Source organism: Chaetura pelagica, unplaced genomic scaffold, assembly GCF_000747805.2.
Source record: "Chaetura pelagica isolate M959 unplaced genomic scaffold, ChaPel_1.0 scaffold106, whole genome shotgun sequence".
NCBI classification, from domain to species: Eukaryota; Metazoa; Chordata; class Aves; order Apodiformes; family Apodidae; genus Chaetura; species Chaetura pelagica.
In genome coordinates, this window is record NW_009954222.1 from 5,130,649 (window position 1) to 5,148,632 (window position 17,984).

Consider the following 17,984-nt stretch of genomic DNA (forward strand, 5'->3'; position numbering starts at 1 on the left):
TCTTTCCCTTGTAATATCACCCAAATCAGTTTGAAGTCATCCTGTTTCAAAGCCCAGCCTTGTTTTCATTGCAGCTAAAAAAAGCAGCAACCAAACAAATGAAAAAACCTTCAGCTCGATTCTTAGTGTATTATACATTGAAACTCATGTAGAAGATTGTTTCTGAGAACATTCTTTCCAAATTGCTCAGCAGTTTTGAAAGTAATTATTCAGAAAAGGATTTACTCATAATAAAACAGAATGAGAAGTCAATATTAAAAATGTACTAACTTCCTCATAATTGTAACAGTCATTGGCCAGTTTATATCAAAGGACAAGTATTTTTTTAAAGGCAAGAAGAGAGCTCAGGGTGTTTCTTCAGCTTCTCAGTCCATGAAGCCCTATTTGCAGAAGTGTTAATTTAGGAAACGTATTCTCTTTATCGTAGTTCTCTTTGTGATTGAAATCTGCACCTGAAATTTGTTCCTTGCAATATGCATGGAAATGCTATTAATGCTTCTGCTTCTGTGGACAAGGGAGGACACTGAGACAGCTGAATTCTTCTCCAGAAAAGCTGGGAGAGGAATGTGAAAGGGAGGGAAGACGCCGCTTCTGTGATACCGTTTTCTGTTTCACTCCTGCAGATAACCTACATTTCAACATGCAACATAAAGCTGCCTTGCTATTCTGTCTGTTATTAGAACAGATGAATGACTTTATTTGACTGCAAAGGTATTTACGGGTATAGAAAGGGTTTTAAACATGTGCTAACAAAATCTAGTGCTCTTCATATTTACTTTATACATACTCTCCACATTTGTCATGCAAGTAGAGAAAAAATTCAGCCTAAAGTGACTAAACTGACACTGTTGAATGACTCATGACTGAAGGGCTGAATGACAGCCCCTTTACTAAGGAGACTGGCTTATTTTATTATCTAAAGCACCAACATTCTACCAAGTTTGGTGTCACCTTCATTGTATTGCTAGTTGTTTACATCAGCATAAAAAAATTAAGAAATCATTTTAATACAGTGTTAGTTTTCTGCCTTTTCCAAGTTTTGATCATAGGGCAGTAGCATAGAAGTGGCAGTCCTTGCTCAGCCCAAAAGTCCATTTAGCCCAATGCTTTGTCTCCAACAATGGCCAAAAGCAGATGCTTAGAAAACAGTGGAAGAACAAACAAGACCAGATACACATCTATATTAATGAACTGTTGCCTTTCTTAAAGTAGCCAAAACACAGTTTCCTGTGCTTACACGCATATTGTGGGAAGAAACACTTCTTCTTCATTCTTTAATTTATTTTTTACATTATTTTTTCATCCTCTTAGCATAATTTTTATGCCAAATAACTTTTATACTGGGGCAGAATTAAAATACACCCAGCTCAGACTGCTTGTGATTTTTTAGACCATTTATACCTCCTTTCAGATATCCCTTTACCACACTAAAAAAGTCTTACCTGATGAATCTGTTCTGTGTGTGGAGAAGTAATTCTGAATCTTTGATCATCTCATTTGTCATCTAAACATTTTTAATTTCAACTTGATCCTTTCTGATTCCCGTTTTTGGCCTTTACCTTATTTCTGCAGTTTTCTGGAACATGTTTTCTAATAACTCCTCTACAGGAAGGTGTTCTGTGCTAGTTGTACCACAGCCAGTATCTCCCAGGAATGGGGAAAAACCTGTCTTTCTTAGAATCATAGAGTGGTTTGGGTTGGAAGGGACCTTAAAAATCATCCAGATCCAACCTACCTGCCATGGGCAGGGATACAATCCCACTAGGCCAGTTTTCTTAAAGCCCCATCCAACTTTGCCTTGAACACTTCCAAGGATGAGGCATTTGCAGTCTCCCTGGGCAATTTGTTCCAGTGTCTCACCACCCTCACACTAAAGAATTTCTTCCTAATGTCTAACCCGAATCTACTCCCTTACAGTTTAAAGCCATTGCTCCTTGTCCTGTCACTACAATCCCTCGCAAAAAGTCACTTCCCAGCTTTCCTGTAGGCACCTTCAGGTGCTGGAAGGCCACTATGAGGTCTCCCTGGAGCCTTCTCTTCTCCAGGCTGAACAACCCCAACCTGTCCCCGTAAGAGAGGTGCTCCAGCCCTTGGATCATCTTCATGACCCTCCTCTGAACTTGCTCTAAGAGCTCCATGTTCTTCTTGTGTTGAGAGTTCTTCCCTGCTCACATTCAGCTTTGATGTGGATAGAAAACTGGATCACAATCTGTTACATTAGGCTGGCATGCATAGCAGCTGTGTGCCCTGATAAGACCAGAGTGAAACCCATCTGTCAAAGGAAGATTTCGTTAAATAGTTGGGATATTGATTCCCTGATGTACTTTAATTGGTAGAATTTTTCCATATAGGTTTCCATATGACAATCAAGTTCTCAGACAACTGACTTGATTCCAAGACTACAATAAAGTATCATCGTTACAGGAGAAAAGGCTGCTTAGCCCTAGCAGATAATCCCAGCACAATACCAGGACAAGGAGAGAAAACCAGTCTATCAGATAAATGTAATTTGAAGTTCCTCACATGGATATCATTTTATGGAGCAGATACATGTCCTTATCTGCAACATAAAAAGAACAGCCTGAGGAGATGTTGTCTCCTGTGTATTTACAGTGCCCATGACCAGTTAATTGCCATAAGAAAATTTCAGATAAGGCGCAGAAAGAAACTTTCTTCCCCTTAACATTTCCTCCTGTAATATCCCTTAACAAGATGGCTTTCCTGGAGATCAGCAACTGTGGGTTCTTTCCCAGAGCCCTCTCTGTGGGGATGTTTAGGTGATAGGGAGGTTAGAAAGTCTTTTTCATTCTTTGATGAAGAAAACATATCTAATCATTATTCCCACACTCCCACTATCATTGGTCAGAATCTAATTTTCATTTCTTTAGCCACTCAGCTGAATGTTCTTTTTTAATTCAGATAATGGCTACGCACTAACAAATAGACTATTTATCAATAACATAAACTACAAAACTGGATACAGATATTCATCTGGTACCACACAGAGGTCATTTGAATTAGCCAGATTTTCAGCACAATTTTGTTTAGATAATTGTTTTTACCAGTAACTCTTTGTGTTCTTTAGCTAAGGTAGTACTGGCAGTGGAGCAAGATCAAGACAGGCTTTCAGCATACTATAGAATTGACTTTCAGGGACTTCTGTGAGATATTTCATTCATTTGCAGCATAGAGAGCCATTGAAATGCTGGGGAAATCAGGCCCACTAACCTTGAAGACTGTATCTCCATGCAATATGCTGCCACCTGCTATGGTTAACATTTTTCTCTGCCAAGCAATTTTAGAAAGCTGAACAAAAGATACCACTCAGCCCTTTTGTGGCAACCAGAAGCAGTGAAAAGGTTTAGGCATTTTGCATACCATTTATAGAACTTCCTTCCCTCTTCAGTTTATGAACTTTGCCACACCTTTTGGGAGAACAACGGGTTGCCAAATGCACCCGCATTGTCATAAAGTTTTCTTAGCCTTTAAAAAATGCATATGAAAACTCTCTGACATTGCTCCTTCCTGTGCTCAAGAAGGTGTGGTCAACCAACCAGACTGCATATCTTACTTTAACCAGCTAAAAGGCCTGCCCCAGGAACTGGGACCTGCAGGAGCAGTGGGAAATGTAAACTGGGCTGGCAAAAGTTAACCCATAAAACACAACAGTATCCCTGGTGCATTCTGGTGTTTCATGTCAGACTTATTGAAATGTTGCATTAAACAGTAACATAACCTAATGAAAGTGGCTTTAAGTTGTTCTGCACCTGCACAACAGCTGTTGCTACTTGATATTACAGAATTTCTCTTCTCTTTTCCTATTTTAACTACCCAAGTGATAAAATTCCACAAAGTACAATATAAAAAAGTAAAAGGAGAATTCCATATATAATTTCTAAATATTCATTTAAACAGTGGTGGGACCAATAACTGTAAGTCATAGCAAAAGGGCTGTAGTGTTATTCTCTCTCCAGTGAATATTTAAACTTCAGGGAGGTAGAAAAATTGTTATAATTGTGTTCCCACAAAAAAATATCTTATAATTCAGTGGCTAAGGTAGTCTGCTGGCAAATATAGGCTGTTGTCAAAAGGAGGAATGATTAGGAGTTGGTCTTAGGCATAGGCTAAGTCACTTTCTGTCACAGTTTAAGGCTGGGCTGTGCTTAAAAAAAAAAAATGGGACTGGCAAAAAAAAAAAAGAAAAAAAAAAGAAAATTGGTTCTATCTTAGCTCAAACTCACAGTCATGAGTGCTACTGGGATCAGTCGAGCATTTCAAGCCTCTTTCTGAGTCCTATGCACCTCTTGGAAAGGGTGTACCTACAGGCAAGATGTTCCCTAGATCAGTTATTTTGATCAGTGGTGAAAAGCACCTCTGTACATAGAGACAGTGCAAGTTCCAAGCATTGCCTTTTTTTTTAGGTGGGGCTGGACTAGGAATTAAGGGAGGAGTTACCCTGTGTTAGTCACCTTCAAGAGGAAGGTGTCACCCTATGCCATGAGCACTACTTCCTTTCCTATGTTACATAGAATTGTATCTGATACACTGTGTTATTTTTTCCCTAAATGATCCTTCCCCTTTTAACTTTACTGTTAGAACTGCTGTCTGCATATATAGGTGATCCTAGACAAGCTTAAGCAAAAACAAATGTGCAGGTGGCACAGATGTGCAACCCACCTCCCAGATAAGGGTTACATTAATGAGCTGTGTCTGCCTGCTAAATGCTGCCTGGCTGCTGGCCACCATCCACTGCCAACCTCTATCTGTATAGTTTAGAGTGTTTAGCTTTAGTCATCTTTTGACATGAGTTACGTTGAGCACAATTCACTTGTGTTCAATGTAACTGAAAAATCAGGTCCCATGAGTAGGTCCATACCACTCATTAACTAGGGATAGGACCTGGGCTTGAGCAAAACCCTCTGTTCATCCATGGCATTATCCTGCATGCTCCTTGACACACTTTTGTTCCTGCCAATTAGTTGTCTCTGAAAAAAACCTTGGGCATGGATCTCTCTAGTATAAGCCTTGGACTGTTTCCAGTAGGAGTGTGAATGAGGCCACACAGTTCTTGGAAAGCAAGTTTAGTGATATACATACAAACCATACTCTGCCACTTGACCTCAGGCCAGAGACTGGGCTTTGGTATGTTTAGCTTAGTAGGATAAATGCAGCAGTTTTACCTGTATCTTAAAAAAAAAAAAAAAAAGAAAAAAAGAAAAAGAAAAAAAAAAAGAATAGTACTTGCTAGAATGTCTGTTGGACACAGCACTTATAATAATATAGCATCTTATAACCCAGAAGTCAACAGTTTACTGATACTACTTGGAAAGTCTGACAGCCAACCTGAACAAGGATCTGGAGGCAGAAAAATATTTTGCAGGGTGTTTTGTACTGAAAGATGGAAACTTAACAAAAATTGTCAGGAAAATCATGCAGAGAAAATGCATCTTACTAGCAATCAAGGGACGTAGAGTTTGTAGAAAAGTATGAACTAAAGTTCACAGAACACAGACTTCTTGTTCAGAGAGAAGTGTGAAATGGGAAGTATGAGAATGTATTGACCCTGTAGGGTGCTACATGCATTTGACCTTAATAACACTGATTAAGTCATTCAAATCTAAATTATGGCATTTCTGAACTAGTTATGTTCACTTTTCTGCCATTGCTACTCCATTTTAAAAGTAATCATCCCCTATTAGCAGTTTCTTAGGAGGCATTTTAAGAAATCTTTAGATGACAAATAAGCCTCCGTTGTTGACGAGGTATTTAAAATGAGCTTGCTAGAAATATACTCCTAAATATGCTCCAAAATATGCTAGAATTTTAAGCTGCAAGAGATGGTGACCTCTGATTACTAATCAGCAATGTGTCCCTATTGCTTGTTAGTGATAAATCAAAAAGATGACATAATGTAGGGAGGAATTTTAAGGCATTTCTTCTGTTCTCTCATAGATAATGCCAGGCCATGTGCTATACTAATATAAATCAAGCTATCAGAGTAATTTTGGTGGAGTTATATCCTGTTATATCAGCTGAGGATATGGCCATTTATGTTTTATCTTATGTTTTATTTTTCACAGAAGTTCCTCTGTTTTCTTACCAGAATGGCAAGCAAAAGCAGAATATTTACCAAACTCCCAAAAGCAGATTGCATAGACATTAGGTTGATAGATATGAATTCAGAAACTGACATCACCAAAGCACTTTACTGTTTGAACTGAAAAAAATAATTCCTTCAACTCTGATTAATCAAGAGTAAAGCATGGCCCAATGCTGAGAACTAGTACATTAGGTAGATTACATTCTTTGATTAGAAGTAATTAGTGGACAATACAGAGGCACATACACACTTGTGGTTTTTTGCATTGCTCCTTTTTGACACTGATGAAAAATCTGTGCCAAGAATGCTATCTGTCTGTGCTTCAACTGGGGATTTTTCTAGTGAGTGGGAAAGGGAATAAAGGAGACGTAATTATGATATGGTCCAAGCAATTAAATTTCACTGCATCTCTATTTCTGTCCCTCCCTCAATTAAATAAGGACCTTAAAATAGAGAATGAAAACACTGTGCTCTAAACCTGACTGCAGAACAATTCACACCATCTGGGGATGGCTACCATTGTGGTACATCTTATTTTTTGTACCAAGAGCCAGAGGCAAAGTTTGAGCTCCTCTGAATTTCTGAATGCTGCATTTCTTCAGGGTATGGGAAGTTTGTTCATGGAAAATAGCTATGGGTCACTTTCACTGTATGCTTCTACTGAAAATGTTTGACTCCTTACTCATGACACTGTATCATATTTTCTTTATTCAGCAGGTTCAATACTTGTATGTGATTACCACAGAGCAAATCAGACAAAATTATTAGCAGTAAATTGTATTTGCTTTAATCAATAAAAGATAGCTGACCTGCTTTATTCTTAAGCTCAGGTCAGTATCACAGTATTTTCCTGCAGAGGGTCTGTTTTGCCATGCCAGCCACTAAAGATTTAACTAGGATGAAGAATAGGCCTCTGTTTTATTCTGGGTAGCAGAACTGGATTGCTGTGCCCCATAGTTTCTTTTCTGTATTCAAAGTTTATAAATACAGGAAAATACCATTTATGTTTCTCCAAATTATATTGCTTGCATCTCTTTTTGGATAAAGCAGGCAGCACTATGAGACTGGTTAAGCTTATCTCAGATTTCAAGCAGAATTCTTCTGGTAGAATATAAAATCATGACATATTAATATAATCTAGCATCTAGATTGTAAAAGAAAAATGCTTCAAAACAAAAAATTATTCCTAATCTCAGGTGTTGTTATTTTAAATCAAAGCTATATCTCCATCTCAACTCAAGGAGTAAGTAATTTTTTTAAGCTATTTCCATTGGACATTGCTTATGAGGAAAGACATCCGTTCATTTGGGAGGCACGTGTGCTAAAACTGTAAAGTGGTAATAAGGCTGTAAAAAGATGCATCTGCAAAATGTTCTTCTTGATTATAAAAAGATAAACATATAGTACAGCGGACCTGAACATGCCAGGACTGCTAGAAGTATTGTTCACTTTCAGAAGCCTGGAAGATGAGATGTACAAAGTTTGCTTGTTTGTACTCATTAATTCTGAAACTTGTGGTAGTTGGTAGTTTATACTTTGCGTTTTCTTGTCTTCTGCTTTGCTTCATCAGCAGTATTTCATCAGATATAACAAATGGTTAGACAATAATTTCATGCTACTAAGTACCAAGCCTATGCAGACATAACAATCAGCAAAAATAAGGGCTAGAAGTATGTCTAAGGAGGCACTAAGTTAATTTTTGTCAGAGTTTGATTTTTTTTTTTTGGTGAAAGAAATTATTGATTTTTACAAAAGACAAGAGGAGTAAAGGTTACTCAGAATGCTGTATAACTACATCTCAATATTTCAGTACAAAAGCTCCCCAAACAAAAAAATGGTAGCCACTTTAAATCCAGACTGCATCTTAAGTGGACCCATAGGGTTTTATATAGCATAGTTATAAGGAAGTTTCTTCCTTGCTATTGTATTTATTAAGACAGTTTTTAGTCTGCAGAGAAAGTCATGCAGCCATTGCAAAGGAGTTTAAAAAATAATAATAATTAAAAAAAAAAAAGTGGTGAAGGCAATCTCTTCTCTCCTTTCTGCTAATTACTGGCTGTAGTGAGAGAGAATGCAAATGCGCACAGATAAGAGGGACTTGCAATAAGATCTCATGTGGGAGGGTTTTCCCCCACAGATCTTTTGCCTCTGCCCACATACTCAAACAGCACCAAACTTCATGCATATCAGATTCCAGCATCTGTTCTCCACATAACACTTGTGCAGAATTTTCCTTTGATGAAATAGAGTGTTTCTTCATGTTCACCTCTGTAAATACCTGAAACCTTCTAGCTGAGAGGCAGCCCTGTAACTCTGAAATGCCTATTTCTGTGGAAAATCCAAATGAGTGTAGCATTATTTTTCCAAGTACTAATTGCCTGGTTTTCTGTTTCAGTGTCTGTGAAAGCATTTCATCTGGTGAAACCCAACCCTACTGCACTTGAAAAGTACAGCAAGCACAGAAGTATAACAACTCACCAGTTACTTTTAATTGATCTGGTATTTCTACAAGGTGCCACCCTTTTCCACACCTCCTACCTCCTCCTTAAGTGACTCAGCCTCTGAAGGAAAAATCTCTTGACTTTTCAGACAGCTGGATGGAGAACAACATTGCAGCTCTCTGTCTGCTTTGATTGTACCTCACTTCCAGGTGTCTCCAGGTTGACTCGCAACACTGAGACACACAAGGACACTGACTTCTCCCATATTTAGGTAAGGAAGGGTGTTTACTTTTCTGGTTTTATATGCCATGTATCGGAAGTTCCATATTTTCAGATGTTCTGTGATTTATTAGCATCCAAATAAGGATCCCACTTCAAGGATTTTCAAGAAGTGTGGAGAATCTGACTCTTAACTTAACTCTTAAAATGTCTCAGTTTAGATGTTCAGATTCCCTGGACCTCTTTGAAATCTTGTCTTGGTGCTACTACCTTAATTACTTCATTATTTACATTATATTGCTAATTGTATTTTACTCCAGTGCTGTTTCTCTGATGACAAACTCACTGTTCAGACCACTCTTGATGAATGGTTCTTTTATTGTAATCTTCGCTTTTTGATTCATTTTATTGTTTCTTTATTCTTTCCTTGGATTTTTTAATCTTATAGTATTAAAATCTCATTTACTTGAATTTTCTTCAAGCATATGATTTTGGAAAGAAACATAGCAACAGTTTTCTTTCATTTCCACCTTTACAACAGGTACAGCAAAAATACCCATTCTGCTTTGATAAAATGATATCTGTACCATGAACATGTATATGTCTATATGAACATACCTCATGTATAAACAGAAAGGTTCTTCATTTAAAATCTGACAAAGTGAAAGGAAAGAGTTGAATAAAGAAATTTAAAATTGTCATCTCCCTTCTACACTCTATTTTTAAAAGCCATGTCAAACTAACAATATATTTCTAATTTAGAAACACATACAAATTTGTGCTCTGCCTTAGCAGCTGATTTTACATTAGTGACAGTTCCAAAGCTTAATTTCTTTCAAAACAGCCTCCTCCACCTACGTCCCGAAAAACCAGTTTTGAGAGCTCTTTCAGCTACAAACATATGAATGATTTCTGTCGTACATTCACGTGTTCTCTAGTCCTGCCTTGCCTGTTCTGACCTTGCCTTTCTCTTTTACTCACATGCCCATGTTATTCCTATTCTCTGTGAGATTTGTTATTAATTCTGTGGCATAAACAGTAGAGTAAAATACTAATTTGAACACAGTGGATTGTTTCCAGAAGTTTATAAATGCATTATACAGATGTTGCTCTGATATGTAACTCCTGAAAAATAAATCAATTCTAGGAGCACATTTTTGTTGTTTTTTGCTCTCTATAAAGTAAATGTAGCTACTTTAACATGTTTGTTTCAGCAAAATGACAATGAGACTGATTGCCTAGTAAAGAGAATCATGTTATTCATAATTTTGAAGCATTTAAATAATACTCATGTGTTTATTTGTTTAAGCTCTGAGTACACACTTGGTACCGTGCTGAGTTAGCAACACCATCATTCTGTCTGTTTCATGTCCTGACCTATAGTTTTGAGTCACTGCAATGGATACTGGTGACAATTTTGTAGGAAAGAAAGTGTAAGCAGTTACGCTGACAGACCTGCACCTGGCAGAGTGGGCCTTTAAGGCTATTGAGGAGATCATATGCTTGACTGAAACAGTAACTCTGGAAGTGTAAAGGATGGTACAGCCTTGGCTGCCTCTAGCTGTGATGCTGATTTGAAAAACAGTCTTTATCTGCAATGGAGAAGTAAAGCCATATTTAGAAGTGCAAATTCTTATTTGAGTTATAGTACAGGTAGCCAGATCTGACAGCCTGGTGACAGCACTTCTGATATTTGAGGGGAGAAATGATGGATGTAAAGAACAGCAAAATTGGTATCGACTACCCAACCAGAAACAGATTTCACCTCACGCACTTAGGGATATCTGTCAAGAAGAACAATTGTAATGATGTGTCTCCTTAGTGCCTTATTTCTAAGGCCTGGAGATCTTTATCCTGGATCAAGTCAGAATGACTTCAGTCAGTTACTTGCTCACACATCTAGGTCTTACTGTATTGAAGAAAAATGATGGAGAAAAATCACAAGTTTGCTGACCTGACTTGAAAGTTATTAACTGAAAGCAAGGAAATACTGCAGTGTGCTTCATAACTGTGATTACATAGAATCAAATGTGCTTTTGTTTAAAATGATACCTTCTCCACGTTTATCTCATGCAAATGAAAGGCAAGCTGTGTAGTGTACAATTAACATAAAGAGTTACAATGGGAAAAAAACAGACCAACCCAAGCCAAAAAGTAAAGCTGAAGTAAGCCTTTGTTTTAATAAATTTACCAGCAGTTCTCCTGGTCTGCAGTGAAAGCAGGTAAATAGGTTAAAACACAAAGAATGTGAAAAATTCATTTCCTAACCCTTTATTAGGTTTCTAATGGAATAATTCTGTGACTACTGTGACTACTCGTAAAAAACTGAATGTTCAGGTTACTTCACAGCAGAACAGTCCTTCAAGAAGATGCACTTTTGGTGGGATAAAGAAAGAACAAAGTACATGTCTATGTTCTTTTCATATGACAGATTTTAGTTTGTTTTGAAATCTGGAACTTTAAGGACATATAACAAACAGTATCCAGCAAGCTGTGGCTGTGTAGAGTCATGTGTAAGAAACCTGTTAGTTCCACCTGGTGTTTTATGTGGACATTCCAAACTCAGCAGCTTCTCTACAGTCTAGGCTGTTTCAGCAATGCAGCATGAGAAGCTGAAAGACAGGAGAATTTTGCAAGTTTTTTGTTTTAACCTAGCTGTTCATCTCCAACTTTTTGTATTATCCGGTTCATGAATAAAAGTAGGAAGTTCGATATTTTAGGCATTTGCATCTGACAATGCTTCATATGAAAAATTTCAGTAAAAAAACAAATGTTTTGGCTTTGAGGAGCAGAAGGTGTGCCTCCCTCAACACTCCCTCAACATTTACCTTGTTGACTTACTTCTCATGCAGTGTGATGATATACAGTACCTTTAAGCTGTGGAAAGACATTTTTTTTATTATAAGCAAAATAAATACATACTGAATATTTATAAATAAGGTCTTAATCACTGCCATGCCTACAAGCCAAAGAACAAAGACTTTTTTTGGTTGGAACTGCCTCAGCAGTGTGATGTGGAAAACATGACTCTTACCGGAAATGTTTGTATTATTCTTATGTATTTTTTTTAAATACAGCAATGCATATATGTGAAACCTAATTGCATAGAAAGCTACAGCCAAGAACAGAAGAAAGAAGGCAAAAGGACTCTCTGTTGGAAGAATGAGTGTGTTCAGACCAGCTGAAAACTAGAAGGTCTAGCTCGGAGAAATTAAGGCAGACCTGAGGTCTTCTGCTGATCATTCACTGCAGGATGTAGAAAGGAAATGTAGAAGTGGGAATATGGCTATCTGTGGTAAAAATAGAATTGGAGATCTGTGCTGCTTTCTGAATAACTTGCTACAAGCATGGAGGGGCATTTTACTTTCCCTGAAGTGATGTCTGAAGTTTTTTCTGGGTTTCTTCGCAGTTGTATTTGGATTTCCCAAAAAATGGGGGAGGGTCCAAATTCAGGATTGGTATGTCTTAATCCTTTTTGGTAGCTGCTCATTGGACTGGCTGGAGCAGTTTTAATTTTCTTTTAAACTTTCCTGACGCTGTTTTAAAATTCAAATTACACTGAAGCTGCATTCCTGTTTGTTTTTGTTTTGCATTCCAGCTGAGTTGTTTTGCTTCAGTGGTTGAGATCTTGTTAAGAATGCCTGAACATAATTTACTACTATAATGTAGAAGCCTGTAAATTGTCTTTCTCACAACTTCATCTACAAAGTTAAATTATTTGTTTTATCTCCCTTTAACTATGAGCTGAAGATAAGAAGTTTGCTGATGTGTGTGAATAATGTGATGGTTCCAGATCTTCATGAGCTGAAGTTTTTTAGCTAATGCAATCCTCATGATCTTCTGTCCATTCCCCTCTCCACATACACAGATACACACACACTTAATCCACAACAGTGAAGACGAAGAAAAAAATGTTTTCATGAGTTATATCCTGCCTCATTACACAAGATCCTTTTCATTTCTAAGATCTTGGAATTTAAATCTTACTCTGATGATTCTTGATTGTTTGTGCTTTAAAGTAGGCTTCTTTTTTTTTAATTAACATTTTAAATTACAATGGATTCATTTTTGATATGCAGCTTGGAAGTTCAGAAGCAAGAAGTAAACCTTGAGGACAATATGGCAATATTCTGTAGGACTAAAATGCCTGGGTTTAAAATTTCAAAACACCTGGCTCATTTCCAGCACTGACTGTAAAAGGGAGTGTGCTTGTTTCTTACATTTATTTATGCATGCTGCTTTCAGACTGGGAGACAAGGTAGTAGTTTATCCTGGATGTTGTATGCATGTGCAACAGAAATGTTGTTTTGACCTAAAACCATTTAAAAATTAATATAGGACAAGAGACAAAACACAGTCTTAATTACATGATGGAGGATGAAAGTAGCACACTTGCTGGACTTTCTTTTGTCATGCGTGGATTCAAGTGGGAGTTGCAAACCTTTCCAGTTGCTTTTCAGGCTTTCAGTTGTGGCATTTGTGGTTATTCTGTAGATTTTAAAGACAGACCTCAAAATATATAGATTTTTGGAAGACATTTTATATTTCAGAACAAGTGTCCAAGGCTTTATTTGTAATTGAGGTGTACAGTTTCTTGCCAGTTCTGTAAGAAATTTCAGATCCCAGTATAAACCTATGGAAAGGGAGACTATAGTGTAGTATGAGGTTTATGTAACAGTTTTCTGTTATTTTTAATGATAAATATTTAAACTGCAAAATATGTACTTTTAACAAGATATTCTGAGCCTTAGAATGACAATATTTGGTTAAATTTCCACAAAAGAAGGCTCCAATTTCAAAGTTCCATGATTCACTTCCCTTAGGAAGTACCTTTAAATGCCTTTATTAGACAATAAATCCAAGTTTATCCTATACAAAACTATTGCTTTTTCTGCAGATGAAGAAGTGCCAGCACTCATTGCTTGTGAAATATATTGAAATGTCAAGCTTCCTATTGTGTTGGAACTGGACTGAAATAAAGACCAATTTCAAATGTCTGTCTGTTCCTAAGCTGAAAACATAAATAAATCAGAGTCCTCTCTATCACCTTTAACAGTTCAGGAAAATTTATAGTAAGATTGGTTATTACCTAAAACTGATTGCTTGATAATCTACCTGAACAGTTTCTAGGAAATTCTGTGTGTATCTACTTAAAACCTTAAATCAGTCATTTTGAAAGGTGTTTTATAACCTATTGAAAAATAAATAAGGCTCACCATAGCTCTGAGCATATTTTTGCTGGGTGGGAACCAGATCCAGCAGTCACATGTTTTCTACACACACTGTGCCAGTGTATGCTTGATACCAACAACTCAGGTTAAAAGAGAGTGGATCAGAGCCTTCCAATTTAGATGCCAGAACGTTCAAATCTTATAAACACCTGGAATTTCACAACTGGTAGTGAGATATATGCAGACTTTTGGACTCTGATATTAATTTTGAATTGATATCTTTACTTTCCAAAGTGATCTGTAGTTGTTTACATCCAGATTTTGGCTTCCCACTTTCTTGGTAATCATAAACTCTTTCAGCAATTGTCTGGAAGCAAAAGGACAGAAAACAAAAATCTGCTGAAGTGTGATATCTTCTGGCATCCACTAGTTTTTTATGCTTCATTGTCAGCATTAATTTCAGTATTTTTGATACGCTTTTGCCAAAATTAATCTTCTACACCTTCCATCAGTAAAGACACAGCCACAGGCTCTGGAATCTCAATGCACTCTACCTTAGGTGAGTGAGCAATACACTCTGCATCTGCAAAAAAAGCCGCGGACAACTGTGTCACCCAGAGAACCAGGAATGTTTCTGATTTTTAACAACTGCTCCTGTCACAAAAACTGTTTTCAGGTGCTTCTGTAAATGTCATCAGCCTGACCAGTGGAGCTAGTCGGGAGCTTTCCAGCTTAATGTTGTTTTCTTGGATAATGCTACTTTTTAGAAAGGATTCCTTTTGCTTAAGGAGGTAATTTTTTTCCACAGTCAATGTTAGGATTCTTTTTATTTAGAGGGAATTATTCTGTCTTAAAATGTCACGATGCTCTGCTTGATGCCTTCTCTAGGAAAGCTGGTCCTGAGAGTTTCAAAGCATAACATGAAATACTTCGAGTGGCTCAACTCCCAGATAATTTATTTATTTATTTTTAATCCATAATCTTGCACACCCATTTTTTTAAACCCAATTTTAGATAAGGGAAGAAGTCAGTGACTGACAAACTGCTGCAGGGTGGAAGAGTCACCTCTGTCCTGGACCCCTCCATTAGCTGCAGGCCACAGAAGCTGCGAGACCCGTCAGCGGGGCTGGGTCAGCCCGTGCGCGCTGGAGGCGCCGCTCCCAGCCACAGGCTGATACCATCTTCCCATTAAGATAATCACCCCACCCCATTCTTCATTGCTCTGGCTTTTCCTCAAAAGGCTCTTCCCACCTGGCATGTTCTTAGGGAAGGAGCTCTCCACAAGGAAAAGGAGGGAGAGGCAGTGTGACAGGGCTGAAATATGCAGTCACATCGTCATCACCAGGGAGGGAAAAGCCACTGGCTGCTCTGCCTGGGCTTCAGTTCAAAGAGAGGGCTGTGGCAAGTGCTGTCATTCCACCCTATTAGACTAAACCTATGTGAGGAGGTGATTGAAGTGGCATACAAACTTAAGCTGTCTTTGGGGCTGATTCCCAATCACAGAATCACAGAACGTTAGGGGGTAGGAGGGACATCTGGAGATCATTGAGTTTAACCCCCCTGACAGAGCCAGGAGCACCACAGAATGTAGGGCAGATCACTCAGAAATGCATCCAGATGGGTCTTGAAAGTCTTCAGAGAAGGAGACTCCACAACCTCTCTGGGCAGCCTGTTCCAGTGTTCTGTAACCCTTACAGTAAAGAAGTTCTTCCTCTTGTTGAGGTGGAACTTCCTGTGCTCTAACTTGCATCCACTGCCCCTTGTTCTATCACAGGGCACGACTGAAAAGAGATTGGCCCCTCCTTCTTGACACCCATCCTTCAGATATTTATATACATTAATAAGATCCCCTTTCAGTCTTCTCTAGACTGAACAGCCCCAGGTCTCTCAGCCTTTCCTCATAAGACAGATGTTTCAGTCCCTTAATCAACTGTGTAGCCCTCTGTTGGACTCCTTCAAGCAAATCCCTGTCCCTCTTGAACTGGGGAGCCCAGAACTGGACACAATACTCCAGGTGGGGTCTCACTAGGGCAGGGCAGAGGATGAGGAGAGCCTCCCTTGACCTGACACACTCTTCTTAATGCACCCAAGGATACCATTGGCTGCCTGAGCCACAAGGGCACAGTCCAACAGGACTCCAAGGTCCTTCTCCAGAGAGCTGCTTTGTAGCAGGTTGGCTCCTAACCTGTACTGGTGCAATCTCACCAGTATCACCACTGAGTTTCTCTTATTTTCTTCTTTCTTTTTTCTTTCTTGCTTGCTTTTTAATGTTAGAAAACATTATTATGTTCTTATATTTTCTTTCAGATTCCCACAGAAGGACACCCCACTGAACAAGATGTCAGCTTTTAGCAGACGAAAACAGTCTCCCAATCAGAGCGGTAATACTGAGTCTCCTTCATTTTCTGCTGCCAGAGAACTCAGAGTTTGAAATGCTATTTAATAATTGTCAGATGGGATTGCTTGTTGCTCTGGAGGGACAAAACTTGACACGGGCTGAAGTCTGCTTTCTATGCAGTGACCAGAGGCAAACTGTAAGCACAATGACAGTTTGCATTTCCCTGAAACCCAAAAAATTCTTCTAAAGACTGAAAGGTTTTGAGGCACAAGAGGACCAGTTTTGGGTGGGATATGCCAGGTTTAAGTACACCAAAATAGGTGCAGCCACAGTGAGGAGCAGCTTGGCTCTTCCATGTTAAGTACATAAACTTTTTATTGCCAAAATAATAAGGAGATAAGCTCCATCTGCCTGTGCTCATGAGACCTGAACTCTTGTATCAGAGCTATATTTACATTTTTAATTGAAACTTGAGAGATAATTCATTAGGCCAGACACTTCAGCAAACCCAAGGAAGGCCTCATACATTAGCAAATTGCTTGTGGTATTTATTGAAAAGAAAACACAATATAAACTCCTTGGCTACTGCCTTTGTAGGAGAGTTCCTAAAACCTTGTTTGCACTAAGCAATTAAGAAAGCCATGATTTCTGTAAAGTACAAGTGATTTTTGGGTAAAATGCTTTTGGAAATAAGTCAATATTGCACATGCAAGGTTAATTTCAGTAGTTGGGTATATATTGAGTAATTCTTGAATATACAGAAATGCTTATGTTCATGTCATTCAAGAATATTTCTTCAAGTTTCAAAGGAAGTTATGGCTGACAGTAAAGCACAGATTTAAATATATTGCAGACAGTTGAAAGCATCTTTGGCTAAAACTATCTGTATGAAAGGAATGCTGGAATCATTTCCACCTCTTTAGTTGCCATCAGCTACCCTTGCTGTAGAGAAGTTTTCTCTCTGGAATGCATGTACTTGAACTCACATTTTTCTTAGTTTCAAAAATTAACTATTTTTTTCTATGCAAATTATTGTACCAAATTAAAAAATCTAAATATTTATGGGAATGGGAAGGTCCAGTTTTTGCTACTGAATCTTCTTTCAGATCTCTGATTATTGAATGTTGTGAAGTTTTATTTCTATCTATAAAAGTTCAGCCAAGTCCTTATTACATCCCAGCCATTCCTAGTATTATCAGTATATCCAAACCAGTAACTATTTAGAGAAAATACACTTAATACATTCTTGTTTGCTAATTGCAACTGTCTTCATTCTTGACAGTGATTATGAGATAATGCTATTGTTTAAACTGATAGAAGTACTTCCTCTTTTCAGTTTGCAAGAAGTGTTCATTTTAATAGATATTTTAATGAACCACTGGAGCTGGGATGTCTTAGTTTTTTTAAGTCCTTAAAGTCAGATTCACATAAAGATTTTAAGGAGAAATAGTATCTTGATTGGCAGTAAACAGGCTGATGCAGAAATCATGCAATGAGGTTGGATTCCTTTCTGTACTTATTCAACTGTGATTGTCAGCACATTCTTACAAATATCATCTTTGATGTGCCTGTTCACTTCTTAATGGTCTCAAAGGGCTACATCTATACTGCTCAAAAAAAGAAAGCCAAACCTTGCCATCAAGGCCAAGAGGCAGTAACACAAATCTTTGCTATCACAGCCATGTTTCTTAAATGTTTGTCACTTCTCTAGCAGC

At 37.9% G+C, this 17,984-nt stretch overlaps 1 protein-coding gene across 1 annotated transcript in view; it reads left to right on the forward strand.

Moving 5' to 3' along the window:
- Positions 1-17,984, forward strand: part of SCEL (sciellin) — a 99,899-nt gene that overhangs the window by 35,621 nt on the left and 46,294 nt on the right. The window contains exon 2 of the mRNA XM_010003519.1: positions 16,239-16,312. Coding sequence (XP_010001821.1) covers positions 16,239-16,312 — 74 coding nt within the window. The remainder of the gene's footprint in view (positions 1-16,238; positions 16,313-17,984) is intronic.